Here is a 19,727-nt window from a genome sequence, read left to right as displayed (position 1 = left end):
TAATAGTCATAACTGCTGTTGTTTTTAAGATGGAAATAAATCTTCTGCCTTACAGCAGCAGTAGCTGAGCAATTCAAGCCTTGCAGTGTGAGACCCTTTCTGTCAGTAACTGAGAAGTTTCCAGATTGAGGACAAAAGTTTTTACAGCAATGCGTTTCGGTTCTAATTTCATTTGCTATCCATAAAGTTATAGGCAACAAGTTAATTATTGCTTTTCAAACTTGCCAGTTTATTTGTTAATGCAGGAAACATGGTGCCTTGGTAAGGTCTATTGCTGCCTTCCAGAAGCCTCGAGCTCCAGATCACATCAGTGTATCTGATTTCCAAGTCAGATTGTAGAAAAATGCTAAGGTGGTGACTGATCCTGTGGGGTGTAAGTTACCTTCACTCTCATGGGAAATGAATGTGTCTTTGAGGCTGGAGAAAGGATATGGCTGCACAAGAAAAAATTCCAGGAGATGCCAGCTCTTAAAAACCATTTACTCTGTGCAGGGTTTCTCAGAAAGCCACCGTACTTCTGTATTGAGAATTAAAATAAATAGTTTTTTCTTACTGTGCTTATAATGCAGTGAAAAGAGGCCCTGACTCTGCCATCTGATTTCACATCAGTACAACTGTAATGTGAAGAGGTGAACTTACCTGACAGTGTAAGGAGACACAAGCATATTTAAAATACAGAGGGTTGCACCTTACCGCAGGATAAAGCTTATTCAATAAAACTGCTTTAAACATATTTGTACAAGGCTGCCCATCAAAATATCTGTGTCAGATGTTTTTCTTCTTGTGGTACATGCTGGACCTATTAGGAGGGAGCTGTTGGCTGGGTGTTGTCTGTCCTTGTCACAAAATCACTTCCCTAGAAGCCAGACCCCGGCTGACGCTGGGAGATGAGCACAAGCTCTAATAAATGGCACGGCCTCTCCTTGCAGGACTGTGGGATGGAACTGAACGACGAAGACGGACATCGCTGCTACCCACTGGATGAACACTTGCTTTGTCACTCCTGTCACCTGAAACACATAGAGAATGGCACAACCCCAGCAGCTGCCTACCAGCACCACTACTAGTCAGCGTGGCCAGCGTTGGAAAGCCGCGACAGAAGAGTTGTTACATGATTCCCCTCTCCCCACCTCCAGCTGATTTCCTGTGCATGTTTTTTGCCAGTCAGCAATGTTCCTGTCAAAGGATACGAGAGATTTTTGCTGGATTCACCAAGTTTGTATGCTTGTGGGTATCAGCTGCATCGCATCTACTAGATCAAGAATGTGGCATGTTACCTAAACAGATCTGTTTACTTTTGACATGACATTTTCTGCCACCTGGAGGTTCCTCTGGGCTCATTTTGGAAGATTCTTCAGTGAAAGCACTGAAGATTTGCTCTCGTGCCTATGAACTCAGATCGTGCCATGCACAATTAAAAAGCCAGAGGCTGGCGTGCTTGCCTGCCAGGGACATCCCATCAGTCTACTGTTTCCTGAAAGCACATTTCACCAGGTTCTCTGAAGGACACCAACCTATTAGTACCAGCTTTTTAGACATGCTCTGTTTATATCAATTCTTTAGAAAAACAAAAGAAAGGGGTCTGTGCAAAATGGCACACTCAGATCTTTCAGTTAATTTCCTGAACTCCAGTATCAAGTCTGGCTGTAAGAGTACCAACTCTCCAAGCACAAACCAGGCAATGCTGTCTGGGAACTGGAGGCCAACATCCCATTTCAAACAGAACAAAAAACTGGAACAAGCTAGGCTAAGCTACTGCAATGACTTGGGGCCCAGGCTTGTGTGTCAGCATGACACATAGGGGCCAGTCTGCTGTGTCAGAGTCTGAATAGTGGATCATATTTGGAAAGGAAAGGTCAGGATGCTGAAAGTATGGACATGGGGCAAATCCACCCTCATTCTTGCTTGCAGAGCTGGCTTGGGAGAAAAGCTCTCCATGCACAGACAGTTGCTTGAGTTTTCCAGTTTGTCCTCACAGCTCAGCCCTCAGCCTGGCTATTCCTTTTCATGGTGTTTACCCAGCACAAAGCCATTTCATAGTGGTGCTTATTCAGAGCCTGGGGAGCGAACTTGAGATTGTTATGAAGGCTTTGTCACGCAGGGATTTAGAGCCCAGCTCCACAACCTGAACTCAGATGAGTATGTTGGCATAAACAGATTTGCTCCTATGAATAATAACAGCTTATCTGAGCAAGGGGTCAGAGTGTTTGGCCCTTACTTTCTGTTCTGCTGAGAAAGCAGGAACGCAAATTGTTTCTTTGCTTGACCCTCCCACTCCCCCTCTCCCTGCTTTATAGTCAAAGAAATCTGTTCCCCTCCTATGTGTTACATGTACGATAAGTGTGCCTGCAGTGCATGTTCTGTACCTACCAAAGCTGTGCAGCCCCTCGTGTACTGGTACTTTTGTTTAAGAAAAAGTTCATAATTTAAAGCCTCAGATGCAGTTGGGGATCTTAACTACTTTCTTTGTGTGGAAAATTAGTTAAATCCTCATGTATCTATGCCGAAGATGTAAATTTAGTTCTGACTGGAAAAGGATGGGATGACATTCTTGAAGATCTTTTCAGTGTGGAAATGACAATAAATTAGCTGAGCCGTGGCACTGGGACTCCCAAAATGTTCCCATGCTGAAAACCCATTACAGTCCAACCAAACCTCTTTTCCAATAGCACAGATGTAGCTTGAACTTCACTTGATGTAGTCAGACAGCAACGTGTGCCCATCTGGAGCAGCACAGGTGTCAGGTAGCAGCAAGTTGCCTGTCTCTGCCTGTGCCAGTAAGTCATCTTCCCATGGCTGAAATGTGAAACTGCTCCAGCCTCAGGAGCTTGGTGGGCCTGGCATGGAGTTTCATGGTGCCAAGTGACCATCCAGCCCTCTGCCCCATCCAGCTGCAAGTGCATCTCCCTGTTTCCAGTGCTCTTCAGGATGAGGATGGCAGCCCAGGGCTGGAGGCTGGTCCTGCCTGGAAGCCATCCAGAGCTTTGCTGTAGCTTGGCTCTGCAGCACCATTTTTCCTGGGGACATGAATCCCTTCAGTGAGTGACTGAAAGCTCAAGAGAGGGCACTTTAGCACTGTGAAATATATCTTCTGAGAGTTTTACCTGTGATTTTAGAGGAGGTAAAATTGACCCCAAATATGTGAGCCCTCCTGGAGCCTTAAATTTAGCGTCCAAATGCTGGTTAGGAAGGGGATGGGAGCTGACACAAAATGTAAGCAGTGCTGCATCCAAGCAGGATGTATCAAGGGCAACAACAGCCAGGGAGATCTCATAGTGCTCTCACCCAAGTGCATCCCATCAGCTTGTGTCCTGCAGCACAGCTAGGCTGGAGCAGGGAGGGGGTGTTCAAGGTGTGACTGTGATCTCAGGACTGTCTGAAGGGACTGAGGTGGAAAATAACACCAGCTCACAATCCCTAGTGAATAATGCAAATAGTCCTGGCCAGGTGGTTCTGCGCCTTGGGCTGCTTTTGGCAGTAAAGGCAATGAGATACCAAAGTGGTTTTTTGAAGTGAGCTAGAAACACTTGCCTTGGTCATCTGTTGCTGTCTCTGAAAGACCAGCTGCTGTGTAGTTCATGCTTTTGCTACCTCTTGATTTTTTAGATCAAGCCCTTGTGCACATTTTTTGGCCTTTATTTTGTAAAGATCTGAAAACACTAGTGGGACTGGTGTTGTGTTTTTAAACTGCAGTTTAAACTTCTGTCTCACCCTTGCAGCCTTCCCCAAAATCTCAAAATAAGCAGGAAAGAAGGGAATGGAGAGAAGGACAATTTTCCTTCATGGAAAGCCTCAAGGGTGGCAGTTTGTGGCAAGATGTCTTGCAGGAGCCCTCTTTGCATCACCAAGAGAGTTTGGCCTCTGCTTGCACACAGTGTCTTCTTACTCCTGTCAGCCATGCTGTATCCCTCAGCACTGGGGAAATGAAGGCTGCCCTACTTCCAGTTTTAAGGTCCCCTATAAATTATTAAATGCTAACACTCTCCTTTCCTGTATTTACAAAGAGCTGGAAGCGACAGTGTGAAGCTCTTGAAAAAGGAGCCTGTGAACTTGTGGTTTTGAAACTAAAGCATCTACTGCACTGCCCTGCACCCCTCTGTGTGCTAACCTGCACTGCTTCTGTCTCTGGGAGTTTGAATTCCTTTAAGCTCAGTATTATTTCTCCCAGGCTGTGAGTGTCTGAGTCCCTGTTGATTTTCCCCAGCTTCTCCCCAGCTCTGCAGCTGCCTGACAGTGGGTCTGGCACAGGGGGGAACATTCTCCTCCTCCCGAGCCTCCACCAGGCATCTGTGGAGCTGCAAGCCCCCACTGCCTGCCTTCAGGCAGCTCCCCCAAAGGGAGAACCACAGCTCTGGAGCTGGAGCTGTGAGGCTTTGTGTCCTCTTGAGAAGAATTTCAAAAAACATGTTAAATTCCACCTATCTCCTGGCTGATGCACATTGAGTTTTGCTGTTCACACGAATCTTGTTGCCTTTTAATTTATTAAGAAGCTATGGAAATGTGCTATGAAAAGTTAGTCTTGGTTCCTCCCCCAGCAAGTTCTTCTGCCTGGCTTTAAATTAAGGGATTCTTGGAAGTCCCATTGTGCTGTTAATGAGTAACTCTCATGCAAATAGTTATTCAAGTGAATTCCCTGAAGCCTGCTTTCAGGAATCAGAGCTTAAAAGATTTTTTCATTCAGATCATGCTGTTAAATTTCTATTGCTTAAAATACAGAAACTCATTTAAATAGGGATTTTTGCATAAGAGCCAGGGGAAAGCCCCAGCTGCAGAAGCAGCAGACATTTTTGTGTAATTTAAAGTGTAAGAAGCACCTGTGATCAAAGCATTTTGGGAAACTGCCCTGATGTTAAAGCACAGGGAACAGCAGTTTCTAACACTCTGGTAAGGAGCATTTGAAAAGATCTGTGACTCTTCAGTTTCTGAATTTCATTTGAGGGCTTTTAAAACGTTTTCCCAGTCTTTCAAGGTTTAAATGCCTTTTTTTTTTTTTCTGCTTAGTCTGTAAATGATGGAGTTTCATCAGCAATCAGGTGGGAGGTGGCAGCCTTGAAAGGGGGAAACTGGGCTTCCAAGAGCTGGCATGGGTCTGGTTAGCCATTCCAAAGAAAGGAATATCCTTTTTTTTTGGGAAAAAAATCACATGTGGGCGTTGACCACTTGCTATGTGCTCGCTTTTGGGGTGGTGTGTGCAGTTGTGTCCATGCACATGATGTGTGGCAGGTGCTGCCCGTGGCACACTTGCCTTTCACACCTCTGTGCCCATGCCAAGTGCTTGTAGGTGCCTTTTAAGCAACTTTCTGTGCATGAATTAATGCCAAGTTGACCCAGGCTTCATCGCTGGGAAATAGCCCTGGAGTCAGTACCTGCAGGCAGGGAAGGGCTATGACCAGATACACATCCCTTTCCCCCATCCTGTCTGTGAGTGCCTGTGCCACTGGGAGAAGCTTGGGAAGGGCTTTGCCTCTCTCATCATGGCACAGCGTTTGTGAGATCATTTTTCTTCTCAATTTCTGTGTCCTGCTGCTCGCTGGCTGCAGTGGCTCTGGCTGTCCTCCCTGAAGCTGGCTGGGCAGACATCTTCCTGTCACGAGCCCAGAGAGAGCTTGGAACTGCTCACCCACCCTTTTCCTAAGGAGGAGCAAAGCTTTCCTGAGCAATAAAAATCCTTACCCTGCTTTCTTCCGGGGCAGCCAGAAGCTGCTGTGGCAATGCATCTGCAGCCCACTCAGACATGACAGGAGATGGGAAGAAACTGTCCCCACGTGTAAATCCACGGCAAAGAGCCCTGTAAAGGCAGGAATGCCCTGTGGCCCTGGGATGACAGGGCTGCAGCTGCCAGCCCAGCCCTGCTCCCCACGCAGCGGGTCTGCGGAGCACGGCCAGGCTGGGAGCCAGGCTCACACCCCAGGCTCTGCCTTTCTGCAGCCGGACAGCACATCCAGAGCCTGCCTAACGATACTGAATGGTACTAGTTATTTTATGTTTCCTTCGAAGCTCGGCTCCAGGAGAGAGTATTTTAGGATTTGTGCTGGTGTAACTAACCTTAGCGTCCTGTGAACACAGCCCTCTTTTCCTCTGTGCTGTTAAGTATTTATAAAGAATGGAGGCCGCTAGCAGAACGAAGCCACTGGCCTCTTGTGATTTCAGTGATTAAACACAGTATCTTAAGCAACACTCCGAGTCAAGTCTTTCCTAAACTTACAATGACTGTCATTGCCCAGAGTCCATAGTGAGGGGAGTTATGCTGTGAAATGATGGTTTCCCAACCTCTTCCTTACTCCTGTGTCCCCACCTCAGTGGCTGAGGGTGGGGAGAACCACCTCAGTGAGGCTCACTGGGAATTTCCAGTCCTTTGCAGGCAGCTGGTATTTGCTGCAGCTCCATCAGAGTCTGACACCCTTCTGGGGAGGCCCAGGTCCCAGGCTGAGGGTCTGGGGAGGGATGTGCTGCGTGTGGGAGCAGGCTCTGACCCCAGCATTGACTTCCCGAGGGAGTCTCCTTTGCAGCATTGGTGGGGATGGGTTCCTTGAGGGTTTTGGGTTGTGTTCCTATCTTCCCATGGTGCCCCTGCTATCAGCTACCAGACGCCTCATGCCCAAAGACTAGATGTTGGCCAAGCAGCACCACAGCAGCTTGGAGCTATCAGCTAAAATGAAGCAAATAAATAGAAATAACTAATTATAGATTCCCCTCCTTGGAGCAAGAAGCTGCCCAAACCTGGGGCATGACACCCACCCTGGATCCTGTGGGAAACTGGCCAGGAGGTGCCCCGGGTTTGCTCCCTGCAGGGTCAGAAAGGGCGGCCAGGTGGACAGCAGCTGTCCCCGAGCTGGGGGGCTGGCAAGGGCAGGAAGTCCTGTAACACCACCCGACCCTGGGAGATTTGGAAACCCCCATTTTGGGGGCAAAGATGTAGCAGCGGTGGGCATGTGCAGAACTGCGGGGGCCTGCAGGCAGAGAGAGCTTGGAACTGCTCACCCACCATCCTCAGCTGAAAGCACAAAAGACAAAAAGAAAAACATGGGAAGCGGTGAAAAAGGAGCAGCCGAGCCAGCCAGGAGTCGAACCTAGAATCTTCTGATCCGTAGTCAGACGCGTTATCCATTGCGCCACTGGCCCTGCCCGAACACCATGTGCTGCCCCCGCGCACTTCAGTACAATTCTCTCGCGCTGCCTCAGCCAATGGCGGCGCCGGCGAACCTGCCCGGCTCCGCCCCCTCTCGCCATAGGCGGTGCCCGGCCGTGGGCTCGCCAGCGCGCCCGCGGAGGTTTGTCCCGAGCGGGGCCCCGTCGCTCCGGCCCCGGGACGCGTCAGTCGGGCCGGGAGGGAGCGGCCGGGTCGGAGCGGAGCCGGCGGCCGGGGACAGCCCGAGGGGACGGATGGCGGCGGCGGCACCGGTGGGAACCACGGCAGCGGCGGCCTACGCCAGCCTGAAGCTGTGAGTGACCCATCGGGACGGGGGAGACGCGGTCTGGCAGCTGCCGAAGAGGAGGGCAGGGAAGGGAGGAGCCGCCGGTGGAGCGACGGTCACCCGTCCCCTGCCGTCCCCGCCCGCCCCCGGCCCGGCCTCTGCCCTTTCTGCCGTCCCGGCTCCCGCGCTCAGCCGGCTGACCGCGAAGGGCTCGGCCTGAGGCGGCGGCTGCGTGGGGAGGAGGGCGACGAGGGAGGACTTTGGCCGCGGACACGGGTCCGCTGTCGCCGTCCGTCCCAGCGCGCTGCGGGCGGCGGCTCCATGTGTGTCTGTGTGCGTGTGTGTGTGTGTGTGTGTCTGTGTCGCTGTCTTCCCGCGTGTCCAGGAGATCGGTGCCTGCACAATGCCCGCACAATGCCTGCGGGGCTCCCCTTGGCGTCGGGAGCCTGGGCTGCCTGCTGCTTGGGCAGGCTCCGTGTCTGGGGCCGTTCCAAAGGCACCTGGCCGCGCTCCTGTGTCACCTGCTCTGGGTGACCGTGCCTGGCCAGGGGCACAGGTGCCTTGCAGCCTGTGCCCCGTGCTGCGGGGTGCTGCTCTCCGGCTCGGGCACTGCTGGGGGTTGCAGCGCCGCTCGCCAGCAGAAGGTTCCCTAGGCGTTCCCTTGTCCATCGCTCTCTCGTGACACAAATGGGGTTTTTTTGTCGCGAGTGATGGTTTTGATGCCAGTCGATGACTGAACTTTCGGGACTCTCCTGTGCAGAGCCGGCTGTGACTTTTGCAGATAAATTGTTCTCACTACACAGTATAATTTTATTATTAAAACAAAAATGTTTTAGGGGAGACTGTAACCCTTTGAACACGTATGCCAGATGTTTGCTTGCTGCCTTTAATACAGCAGCAGAAGTTGCATAACCAAAAGCAGTGCAAAGTTAACACTGCAGGAGTCATCTCCATTATAAACCCTCACACCGGTTCAAACTCCCGAGGATGTTGCTCTGAGCATGAGACTCTTCATGACTGTCTGAAGCCAAAAGTGAAGTGTCTTTGTATGTCCTGAAGGCATTCCCAGGCTTTTGACCTCTAAACAGTAGTTGGAAGCTCCATAATTGAGTTGCTGATGCCATTTTCAGGCAGCAATATCTGAAAGTGACTCTTAAGCCTGAATTAACTGTACTTTATGCTCTGTTAAGTTTCATTTGACAGTCATCTTTTGGATTCAGAGCAAACAGATCTTTTGGAGGTCTGTATAAACAGCTTGCCATAATGCTGTTATGTGTTTCAAAGTCAGCAGGCTTCTTGTTTTGGTTAGGTAGTATGTGAGGGTACACCGACCCTGGAGATAATGGAGTATTGCTGAGGAGTAACATCATCAGTGATGGCAGGAAAACTTTACTTGGCAGAAAGCTTTTGTTTTTTCCTGCCTTTTTTTCTTCTCCTTATGTCACCTTAGCAGTATTTGTCTTTCTTTACACTAATCTTGAGATCTTTTTGGCTGCAGAGGAGCAAAGACGAGTTGTGTGAGTAGCAGCGCACAGTTGTTCTTACTGAGAGTTTTTTCCAGTAAAAGCACTTTTCTGGATACAGGCTAGTAAATTCTCTCATTCAAAGTTTAATCTTGGCTAAAAGTGAGCTTTGATCTTTTTAGAACAAGGCTGTCTCAGATGTAGTTTAACATGAGTTTTTTCATCAACATGAAAACAGAATTGTTTTGTGCTCTGAGAAATGAGCTTATTTTCTTTTCTTGTCATTACACCAAGTTGTGATAATGGCTGCAGCCTTTCTGCCAAGCATTTGAAGATACAGGGCTGTAACTTGGGTGATGAGTCAAACCTACCAGCTTGTCAAGGTCAAAGGAGAATGTTCTCATGAAAAATCCAGGCTAGACTTCAGTTTGGGGATTTAGTAGTGGCAGTGTTTGGGTTTGGCTTTTTAACTGATTACTCACTCTCAAGATGATTGGGTCAGCTTCTGCAACTCTAACTTTTCTGGGTAGTCTGCTGGCCCTGTATGGAGATTCCCTGATTGCCATGCTCTGCAGGGCCCTGTTCTGTACACCCAGCCACAGGTTCTAGCTCTCAACACAAACCCCTTGTATTCTCACCTTATCTGAGTAGGGGTTCACGCCCTTTGTGCTTTGGCCAGTGTCATCAGGCACGTTCAGGTGGTAACAGTAAAAGTGCTGATGTCTGGCATTTGTGCTGCTTGTGGAACTTGCTGAGTTACACCAACAGTTATGGGGAAAACTGTGAACCTGAAAACTGCTATCCATACTTGTCACCTCTGTCATTGCTATATTTAATTAACAACTTCTGGTCGCCTCACGAATAAATTGTAAAATTCAAACAGCTTTTGCAGGTGTTGCATCCACAACTGGCAGTGGAGATGCTGGTTCAGTTAATATATAAAACCTGATTGTTCAAGGTGTCTGCAGAACAGAGAAAATTCTGGCTGTTGTTTTGGCTCAATTAAAATAATTTTTTTTCTTTGTGTTTGGATGAAGACTTACCTTGCTGACAGCCTTCTCAGTATCCTGTGGGTCCATGACACTAGCTGTGTTTCAGATTTAACTCCTCCTGCCCATGGTTAGGTTGCCTCATATGCTTTGTGAAAGTCCTTGTCAGTCTTTGGTAGCCACTGCACTTGAACACAGTGCCTTCCACTCGTGTGTGTGTTTGGGGCAAGGTCTAAAAGGGCATTGGTTTCAATAACACTTCCAGAAAGAACACCTACAAATCCCTTTCTTCCTGCTCCATCTATGCAGCTGCCATGGTAAAGCTCAGGGATGTTGGTTGAGCAGGACATCAACTTATGCAGTAAATTGTTTTCATCTAGAGTGAAACTTCACTGGAAATAGACCCTATGTAGCTAGGCCTTTAGTACATGCCTTTTCTGTTTTGTTTTTAAATGGTATTTCCATTAGTTTTCTAAATCCTGGGGTTTTTCTCCCTGCAACAACTACTGCTGTATGGGAGATGTTCCAATTCCTTGAGCTGTTTCTGCTCAAGGAGTAATATTTATGGGAGACGTATAATTAGCACACCTGCTCACCTAGAAAATCTGGAATCTCTGGAGTGCTGAAACCACCAGTGTGTTAGCTCTGTTACTTAACATACTGTTGGGACTCTGCATAAACTATCATCTTGTATCTCACTGCAGAGCAGTTTGCTGTGCTCAAGATCCCAAATGCATCTCAGTGCAGTACAGGGTGTGCTTCTGGGTTGCTTTTTTACAGTATTCAGAGGCTGACATCAAAGAGTTTCCTGCATTAGAGCACTGTTAAGTATTTATGGTGAAATAATCAATTACTGAAGCAAGGATTTGGCTGCTGAGGCCTAGAAGGCTTAAGTGATATTGAGTGAAGCACTATCTTTAGTGGCCATTAGAGCATGCTGGGTCCTCTTTCATGCTGTATCTGAACACAGGAATATTCCTGTGTGTAAGATCAGCCTAATTAAAATGTGGGGTGCAACTGTGCATCATCTGTATGATACACACTGCTGCTTTATAACATAACTAAGGAAGTGAAACTTCACAACAAATACACAAACAAAAGAAATATTATCTCACAACTGTAAATGAATCTGATTTTACACTTGATGTAAGCAAGCAGTGGTTTGTGCTTTTTTGTTTTTGTTTTTTTTTTTATGTTTCTGTTATATTGGGAATCGATACTTTTCTCCTGCAACTTTGAATTGTAGGAATGAAATCTACTGAGTTGCATTATCTCTTGCATCAATCTACACAGTTTCAGTTGTAGAAGATTATAAAAATGAAATTCAAGTCACCTTCAGTAATATTTGAAATGGGAATTTGGTTATTGCATCTCTTTCATACTTCTTCTCTTGAGTAATGTGAGTTATACTCAAAATATAAAATATTTGCATTTATCACTTCCTTTCTTTAGCAATCCTGAGAAATAGTTTGTTATAATGGTGGTCAGTTTTCCTTTAATTAAAAAAAAAGGAAATAGAAGGACTCAAATTTTGTGAAGATTTGACATGCTGTTAAGTTCTAAGGGAAGCAAGATGGTGATGAAGCAAGGTGGTGAGAGCTCTTGATGTCTTGTATGGTTCTAGACAGCAGTGACAATGTAGCTGAGGAGCAGGCAGGCTCCACTGTCAAGTACGAAGTTTACACAAAACCAGAATGTGGCTGGGTGTATGAAAACCAGTTCTAAACATAACTACAGGCACTATGGCTTCTATGTACTGCTTTCCTGATGTTTGATATAATACTGTCACCTGGACTTTTATCTGTCCCTATTTCATTAAAAGAGTAGAATTAATCTGGAATTTCTAATTGTGAATGATCCTTTCTTCACCATTTACTATCTCCCTGTCAGATGATTAAAATTAGCATGTGTGCTATCTGTCTAAACTTGTGATAGACATACAGGCTTGCTGGTGAGTACAGTTTGGAGATGAACCTATTCTTGCATGCTGTGTTCATCAGCTTCCTTTCTGAAAGACAAGTGAGAGGCAATCATCTTGACTCTAGCAATGTTAGGATAGAAAAATTCATTTAAGTGTGAATGAGACTACTAGCTAGTTCTGGTAATTGGTGAAGTTGTAAATCACCACTTGGGCTGGAACTGCTTGGAGTCTTGACCTTTTCATCAACTATATTTTAGGAAATGTTGAACTTCTTGCACAAATGAAGCAAGGACTAAGTGAATCATCTTTCTGTTGAAAATTTTGTAGAGCACTAATTATCTCACTTCTTCTGAAGCACAAATTCAATATCTTGCAGGGCCTTAGGCTTTCCAGTTTGTGTTGCGCAGCTTTATTTAAGGCAGTTTTTAAAGGTGATCCCAAGAGTGTAGTATTTGTTCAAGTTCTGTCAACTTTGTAGATTGGTAACTTCATTTCCTCCAGCCCCTGATTCCCCTCTCTCTCAAGAGTCAGCAACATTTCTGTTTCAGACTGCTGCAAGCTGCTGAAGCCTTTTTGGTCCGTTGAGCTGAAACCAGGGATGACTTGCCTTACATTCTCCAGGAGTCTTCTGTCACCAAATTCAGTCCTGGAGAGAGCCATGGGAAGGAGGACTGAATAAATGTGAAACATAAATTTCTAGTTTCTCTTAAACTATAGACATTGTGTAAAAGGAAATGAAGATCATGAAGTTGTTAAAAGCAGTGGTAGTGGCAGGAAATAATGTGGTCTAGGATTTGAGAGAGAGAAATGCTGGGATGTGATCTAGCAAAGTGGGGCATATGACACACAATGAGAGTCCAGCATCATTTGTAGTGGCAGCCCTAATTCTCTCTGTTTTCTTTTCAGTTCGGGGTTATTGAGATAAAAGACTTCTTATTCCTCAGGGAGAAGTTGTTTTTCTTGCATATGGTAAAGAAAACATTTGTTTATATGACAATTATTTGAGATTTGCAAGCTGCTTCTCAGTTGGTTAAAAACAGGCTTTAACCAATGTGCGTGTGAATCTCTATAATAGTGTCACTGTAATAGTGTCATGGCCATGTTGCACTTTATAATGTAAGGAGAGGCTTTTAAAAATATTATCGTGGATGGAAATGCTTTTTGTGCTCTGTACAGTCACGTGTTGTGCTCTTCATAGAGAGTGTTCAAAAACTGAAACTGTAGTTCTCAACACTTTGTTTGCGACCTGATAAGTTAATGTATTTTTCAATGTATTTTGCTTGAGATGCTCAGATGAGTTAAGAGTCCATAAGCATCTGTGTTAATGGCAGAACAGGTGCAATATTAAACTTCACAATCTCTTCCCAGTTGTTGTTTTAGCTGGAATCTTGTGTGTCAGCTGACATCCCAGAGAAAGACAAGCATTCAACTAAACCAATAAGCTGCAGCTTTCTCTTGTGGAAAAAGTGTGTCCTGCTGCCTCCTGCCACTTAGCAATAGGTTTCTGACTGCATCTTAAATAGTATATCCTCTTTTCTTTTTAGATTCTTTAACAAAGTTAGGGTTTGTAGATGGCTTTAAGCTTGTCTTGCCCCTGTTCTGTCTGTGTAAGCTTGTTTGCTTTTTGCCATAAAGACAGCTCCCATTATTGCTGTGAAACTCCCCTAAAGAGTGGGGGTGCACATGTGTACGTCATCAAAAACAGAAGCAATGGAAGTAAAGTAGGTGTTTTAAGGCTTCAGTGTTCAGTGAACTGCATGTTTATATTTCATACTCTGATGTTTTTATTTTCAAAGAGTAAGCATTTAATATGTGTACATGAAAGATTTAAGGATGCTGATTTACAAAGGAAATACTGTAGATATGTTTCCTATTTTAGGACCCATAGACTATAATGAAATTAAATTATCTAATGAACACTTAACTATTAATTGCTTTACAGTTGATTGTATTATGTTGTTTGGATTTTTTCAGTTCAGTAAGTATTTGCTCTCCTTAAACCTACAAGATTGGTGTTACTAGCACCCTGTTCTAACCAGCATCACCCTGCTCTGTTGTGGCCCTCCAAGGGCTGCAGGTGGATCTGTGCTCTGCCATGGACCTCCATGGGCTGCAGAGGGACAGCTTTGCCTCACATCAGGGGCTGCAGGGGGATCTCTGTTCCAGCTCCTGGAGCACCTTCTGCCTCATTCTGCCCCGACCTTGGTGTCTGCAGGGATGTTTCTGTCACATGCTCTCCTCTCTCCTGCTGCAGTTGGTGTTGTACTGAGCATTTTCCCCTTCTTAAATATGTCATCCCAGAGGTGCTGCCACTGTCACTGATGGGTTGGCATTGGCCAGCAGTGGGACTGTCTTGGAGCTGGCTGAGATTGACTCTGCCAGGCACAGGAAGCTTCCAGCAGCTTCTCACAGGAGCCAGTTCTGTAGTGGCCCCCCTCACCCTGCTACCAAAACCTGGCCATCAGACTCCTCTGATCTAAATTAGGATTCTAATTCAGCTTTCTGAAGGATTAAAAAAATAAAAGATGCGTAGAAATGCAAGATCTATTTAGGGAGAAGGAGCCTAAAAATACCTACCCTGTTACCAGAACAAGAATTTTGAAACTCTGACCCCACATCTTGTCAAGCCTTAAACTAACCAAAATCACTGTAAGAGTCAGGAGTTTAAGAGTGTTTGGGGGGTTTTGTTTGTTTCCTGAGCATTTCCTGCATACAGCTACAAGCCACTTCTGCATAACCCTCCTATTGATGCACAGTATAACATGTCTGACTTTGTGCAAATACCACAATGGGAGTGTTTTTAAGGAACACTTCTAAAAACTGTTTATGACCAGCATTGGGTTTTGGGGGGAAGGAAGGGAAAGATGGCAATGACGTGTGAGCAGGAAGTCGATATGTGACTTGTCTGTCTGGTGCAGGGATACATGTTAATGCCATGTGTGTTATGTAGATGTGGCTAACTCTGCTGGAAATGGTTGTGTTGAGACCCCTGCTTCAATAAATCAGTGTGTCACTTGAACTTTTCCATTTCTTTTGTGTTGTTTCCAGTGGATTCTTGCAATACTTAAAACACTAATGTGAAACGTAATTTCACATCAATATGAAATGTAATTTTGTACATTACATTTATGTTTATTAAACTTGCATTAGGGATGTGATCTGATCTGTTAGGAAGTTTTTGGTTTCAAAACTTCTGATTTTATGTTGAGTTTTGGCTTATCAGATATGGCTCAAGCTTAGAGGAATTAGAGTGAACCACTATGTACACAAATTTACTTTCATGTCTTTACCTTATGGTAATAAAAAAGGATTAAGATTGTTAAGCAGGCCATGAATTTTGCAATAACTGATGAGCCAGACTTGCTTTTTTTTTCTTTGCACACTGCCAACATGAGTGGCTGTGGGGAAGCAATCCAGTGAGAATTTTATTTTGCAGCTGAAAGAAGTTGTAAAATTGATTGCTCTGTCTTCAGGTGGTGAAGAATAAACAAACCCAAAGTAAGTTCTGCTAAACTAATTACTTTTTCCTCTTTATTCCCTTAAAGGCATATAACACCAGAGAAGTTCTATGTGGAAGCCTGTGATGATGGAGCAGATGATGTGCTTGCTATTGACAGAGTCTCCACAGAAGTCACTCTTACAGGTGACTCTCCTCACCAGTATTTCTCAGTACAGTCTTCTTGTCCTTTTTGTCTGTTTTGCTCTAGGAGTCCAAGAAGATCTTCAGAACATTACTGAGATAGGTTAATCTTTAACAAATATAAAAACATAATTGTCTTTATTTTTAGTTACTGTTTAAAACAATGCTCTGTATTTTGTTCTGCAGGGCTTTGTTTCAAATGCCTTTTGGCTGTGGGTTACCAGGGTGATAGTGCTTGCCTGTTCTTTCCTAAGACTGTCCATCACAACAGGGGAAGCTGACTCATCCAGGCTAGTTGGGGTTGGTGCTAGAAGTTTAAGATCAAACAGGGAAAGGATTGAACACTGGGGTTCTTCAGCTTTTGCAAATTGTCCCAATGCTGTCTTTTATATAAAACTGAAACCTGACTTTTCATAAAGCCTCCAGAAATAGCAATAGTAAAAAAAACCCTTACTGTAAATTTTCATTCTGTGTTGCAAATCCAGGTTCAAAGGTCAGTGGGAAGAGTCTTAAGCCTGTTGATGTCTTGAAAATTTTAATGAAACAAAGAAAAATGTTAATGTAACAAAGAGCTTTGATTAAATAATAGTAAAATGAAGGCATTGGGAGACTTCCCTTTTGATACTTCAGGAGTTTGGTAGCACAGTATTACTGATCTCCAAGCAGACAGAAATGCTACAGTAATAGTAATATAAAAGCAGTCATTCTCTCTTTTATTAGGCTTCTTGTATACTTCATGTAAGAGCAGTATGCCCATCTCACCGATACTTTTGGTATCACAGTATATTATTTCAATTTCTCCTTCAAAACTGTCGAGATAGTTATCCCATGTCTTTTGTCAGTCTTCATTTCTCTCACTGCTGCTCTTTTATCAGATGGACCTGCAAAGTGTTTAAAGCAAAAGAAGATTCAAGGATTACCTTTCTCTGTTTTCTGGGTTCTGGGAAAATGCTTTATCCTGGGGATGACTTGAGTTTCTTGAGATTTCTCAAACATCCCTTCTGTTGTTTTAGAAATGTAGATAGATTAAACTTACACATGCCAAGTCTTCTAGTTGATGTTTAGTTACTTTTTGGATCTCTTGGTACATTGTTTGGAATACTGTGTCCCTTGCCACATGTATGCTGCTGTTGGTAGTTTTGCACAGACAGCTTAGGTCTTCTGAGACAGAAATACACTAAGGCTCAGAAGATGCAACCAGACCTGGGAGGCACAAGCACTTATGGTTTGGTTATCCTTTGTGTCTTGATGGCTTCAAAACAAAGCTTCTGGAAGCTGGCAGGACAATACATTATTGAGGAGTCTACTTGCTATACTATCATGAAAATCAGTTTGAATTTATTTAATTGAATGACTACTTTGATTGAACTTGAGAAATTGTTTAGAAAGTGGGTTAGAATCCCAGATCCTCCTCCCAAAGCTCTATCAGGCTTTGAAATTCTGATGCTTTGGGTTTTTTTATACTTAAATATACTTATATTTATAAGTGTATCAATATTACTTATAAATATAAGTATATTTATAAAAAGAAACAAAGCATCAGAATACTTATAAATATACTGTAGCAAAACTTGATTTGACCAGGAAGGCTAGAGAAACCTAGTTCTAATTGTGTTCCAATACAGTCATGAAAGAAGCAGTCTGAAATTCTGATGTTCTTTTCTTCTGCTTTTCAGTTAAAAAAGATGTTCCCCCTTCAGCTGTTACAAGGCCTATATTTGGTGTTTTGGGAACAATCAGATTGGTGGCAGGTAAGGAGAACAGAACTCTGCTCTTTAAAAATACTTTGAAAAAATAGATTGCTGAAGAAGCTTTAAAGGCAAAAATAGTGTTTGCAAGTATCTGAGGATGCATTTTCATCAGTATGATAGGCTTTCCTTGTGGCTTCTAGAGGATGGAGGCATCCAAATCTACTTTATCATGAATGTGTGTGTAACTCTTAAGCCAGGAGGTACTCTAAAGGTAGGGTTAACTGGTAGTTGTTTGAGTTATAAGGAATGCATTTCAAATGAGCGCAAAGAATGTCATCTACTTATTCATTGTCACTATTTTAATCTGAGCTGCAGCATTTGATGCAACAGTCAAGTGTTGCATTGTGAAGCTTGATCAATAATCATGGTACACAAATAGCCGAGAGTGACTGGAGGGTAGACAAGTAGATGCAGCTGTTCAAGTAATGATTGTGTTGCAACTGCCCTACAAATATGAAGAAAATCCAACATGAAAAGGAAAAGGGCAGACTGGAACAATTCTAAGTTTAGAGAGTTTTAGGATAATGTAAGAATGAGGTGTCCAGTTTTTCTAAGTGTCTCGGTGGTCAGGTCTATGCAGCCAGTGTCATGAATACCCCTGATGCATAAAGTGTAAGCTTTTGGGAAAGTAAGCATTGCTGCTCCAACAATCCTTTTTGTAGAATTTGGTAGAGTTTGAGACTGAAATACTCTGAAAAAATGATGTAATAAGCAGCATACATGCTGAATAAAATCCCCATATGTAGAAAGGATTAAAGATCACTCACTACAGTATTCCCAACTGATGCAAAGGGTCATTGTGTTGGATGCAGTGACTTCTACAGGATTTTAAAACTGCTGAACTCTCTATGCTCATATTCTAAAGAGTTGTGGGTCTTGCAGAGTAAGAGCAATGTAATGGATACATGTGTCTTAGGGACTCAAGGAGTGCTGACTATTTTAAAACTGAACTGCCCCAAAGGGGAATTGTCACCACTTAGAGGCTTGGTAATGACTACTATTCATCTGCCTGAATATTAAATAAAATATAGAATATGTTAAGTCTCTTAAAAGCTTGGGTTTTTTTCATTCTGTCCCCCAGAGCTTTGCACTGAGTGTTAGCATACAGCTGTCAAAGTAAAGCTATTATCAGTTAAATTAAGTGTTTAGCTAAATGTTATTAGGCAGTTCACTGCTGTTAACTGTAAAAATGGCCCTGTGTCTAGCAATGCAGTATCTTTAACAACTAGAAATATTCTTTGCCTATTGCACTATGAAGAGTAAACTTTCTCTTCAAAAACAAGGTGACACTGAAATAGGCTATGCTTAGAAATACGGTTGTGTTGTGTTCACCAGGAAGTGAAAATTAATTTCTCTTGAGTGAACTGTCCATGATTGTGGGGTGGGTTTTTTGCTTTGTTACTCATGCAACTGGGGAAACAGCACACTTGCTATCTTAAATAGGTAAAAGAATCCCAAATCTTTGTACCATTTTGAATCTGTTAGGAGGAATATTTTTTCATGACAAATTGAATAGTCTTTTTAGTTTTTGAAGCATACTTCCTTTCATGTATTTTGGACTTACTCTGTGCTTTTCAAACCACATTTGAGAGCATTGGCCTCTTTCTGAGTTTGAAAACCTGAAGATTTTCAGACTGTCACTGATCAGAAGTAAGAGTAGGTGACACTTTATGTTGTCCACTTTTTTAAAGTTCATTAAACTTAGTGAGCAGCTCAAGATCTCTGAGCATAGAGAAGTGGGTAGCTTAGAAAGTACATTTTCCTTTTGCTCCAGCCCTGTGTGTTTTGTTACACTTAAGAACACAAAGTCCTGTTGGTTTCAGTTTTCTGATATGGGTATAGGCTGCTTTTCTTAATACATGCGTTTTTTGGGTTTTTTTTTTTAACTTTGTTCTTTCTGATTTACAGGCACGTATCTTATTGTAATAACAAAAAAGAAAAAAGTAGGTGAGATTTTCAGTCATGCAATCTGGAAAGCAACAGACTTTGACATCCTCTCCTATAAAAAGACCATGCTGCACTTAACTGATATTCAGGTAGGTACATTGATTAGGGGAGTGTGGAGGAATGTTATTGTATGTTAATGCTTATTGCCACAGCACCTAATTTGAAGAAGCTATGAATTTTTTTTTAAGAAGCTCTTCAAACAATACCTCTTTTCTGATTTGTTCACATTACTAGAATGGCTGTAATATTTGTGTTTAGATGTATATAAAATCAAGGTGATAAAATGTATATAAAATTCAGGGTGATAAACTCACATGTTGCAACTTAGAATGTCATCTGCAGTTTATGGATGTGCATTTTTCCTTCTGTTAAGACAGTATACCCTTCCTAATGCTTCTGTTAGGTCTTTCTCAGAGGTTTACTCTTCTGACAGCCCCTAAAATAAACTGCATAGCTGTCACCTTATGTGTCTTGCTTTCTTTATGGAATTGTTCAATTACATAGTTACTCAGCAGGGAAGGATTGAGTTTTACTTTTTTGAGGGAGGGATAGGTGAAAGATTTTTTTAAAACAGATGTGTAGTGGATTGAAAGAGAGCAGG

The 19,727-nt window shown here is 43.6% G+C and overlaps 2 protein-coding genes and 1 non-coding gene across 4 annotated transcripts in view; 2 read left to right on the top strand and 1 right to left on the bottom strand.

The window, feature by feature from the left end:
* Nucleotides 1-6,177, top strand: part of LIMD1 (LIM domain containing 1) — a 32,812-nt gene extending 26,635 nt beyond the window's left edge. Inside the window, exon 8 of the mRNA XM_039715027.1 lies at nucleotides 930-6,177. Coding sequence (XP_039570961.1) covers nucleotides 930-1,067 — 138 coding nt within the window. The 3' untranslated portion in view covers nucleotides 1,068-6,177. The remainder of the gene's footprint in view (nucleotides 1-929) is intronic.
* Nucleotides 6,178-7,049: 872 nt separating this feature from the next.
* On the bottom strand, nucleotides 7,050-7,122 carry TRNAR-ACG. The gene has a single exon. It is a non-coding gene; the product is annotated as a tRNA-Arg (tRNA).
* Nucleotides 7,123-7,274: 152 nt separating this feature from the next.
* SACM1L (SAC1 like phosphatidylinositide phosphatase) overlaps nucleotides 7,275-19,727 on the top strand; it is a 29,806-nt gene continuing 17,353 nt past the window's right edge. Inside the window, exons 1-4 of one of the 2 annotated variants that reach the window (XM_039715116.1) lie at nucleotides 7,275-7,442; nucleotides 15,334-15,431; nucleotides 17,105-17,179; nucleotides 19,088-19,215. In XM_039715116.1, the coding sequence (XP_039571050.1) occupies nucleotides 7,384-7,442; nucleotides 15,334-15,431; nucleotides 17,105-17,179; nucleotides 19,088-19,215 (360 nt within the window). In that variant the 5' untranslated portion in view covers nucleotides 7,275-7,383. Of the gene's footprint in view, nucleotides 7,443-15,333; nucleotides 15,432-17,104; nucleotides 17,180-19,087; nucleotides 19,216-19,727 lie in introns of those variants that run through there. The other variant, XM_039715118.1, reaches the window with a different exon arrangement.

The sequence above is a fragment of the Passer montanus genome, unplaced genomic scaffold (assembly GCF_014805655.1).
Source record: "Passer montanus isolate IOZ18808 unplaced genomic scaffold, ASM1480565v1 scaffold32, whole genome shotgun sequence".
In the NCBI taxonomy this organism is placed as follows: Eukaryota; Metazoa; Chordata; class Aves; order Passeriformes; family Passeridae; genus Passer; species Passer montanus.
Note: the sequence above shows the minus strand (reverse complement) of the source record. Positions and strands in the feature narration are given on the sequence as shown.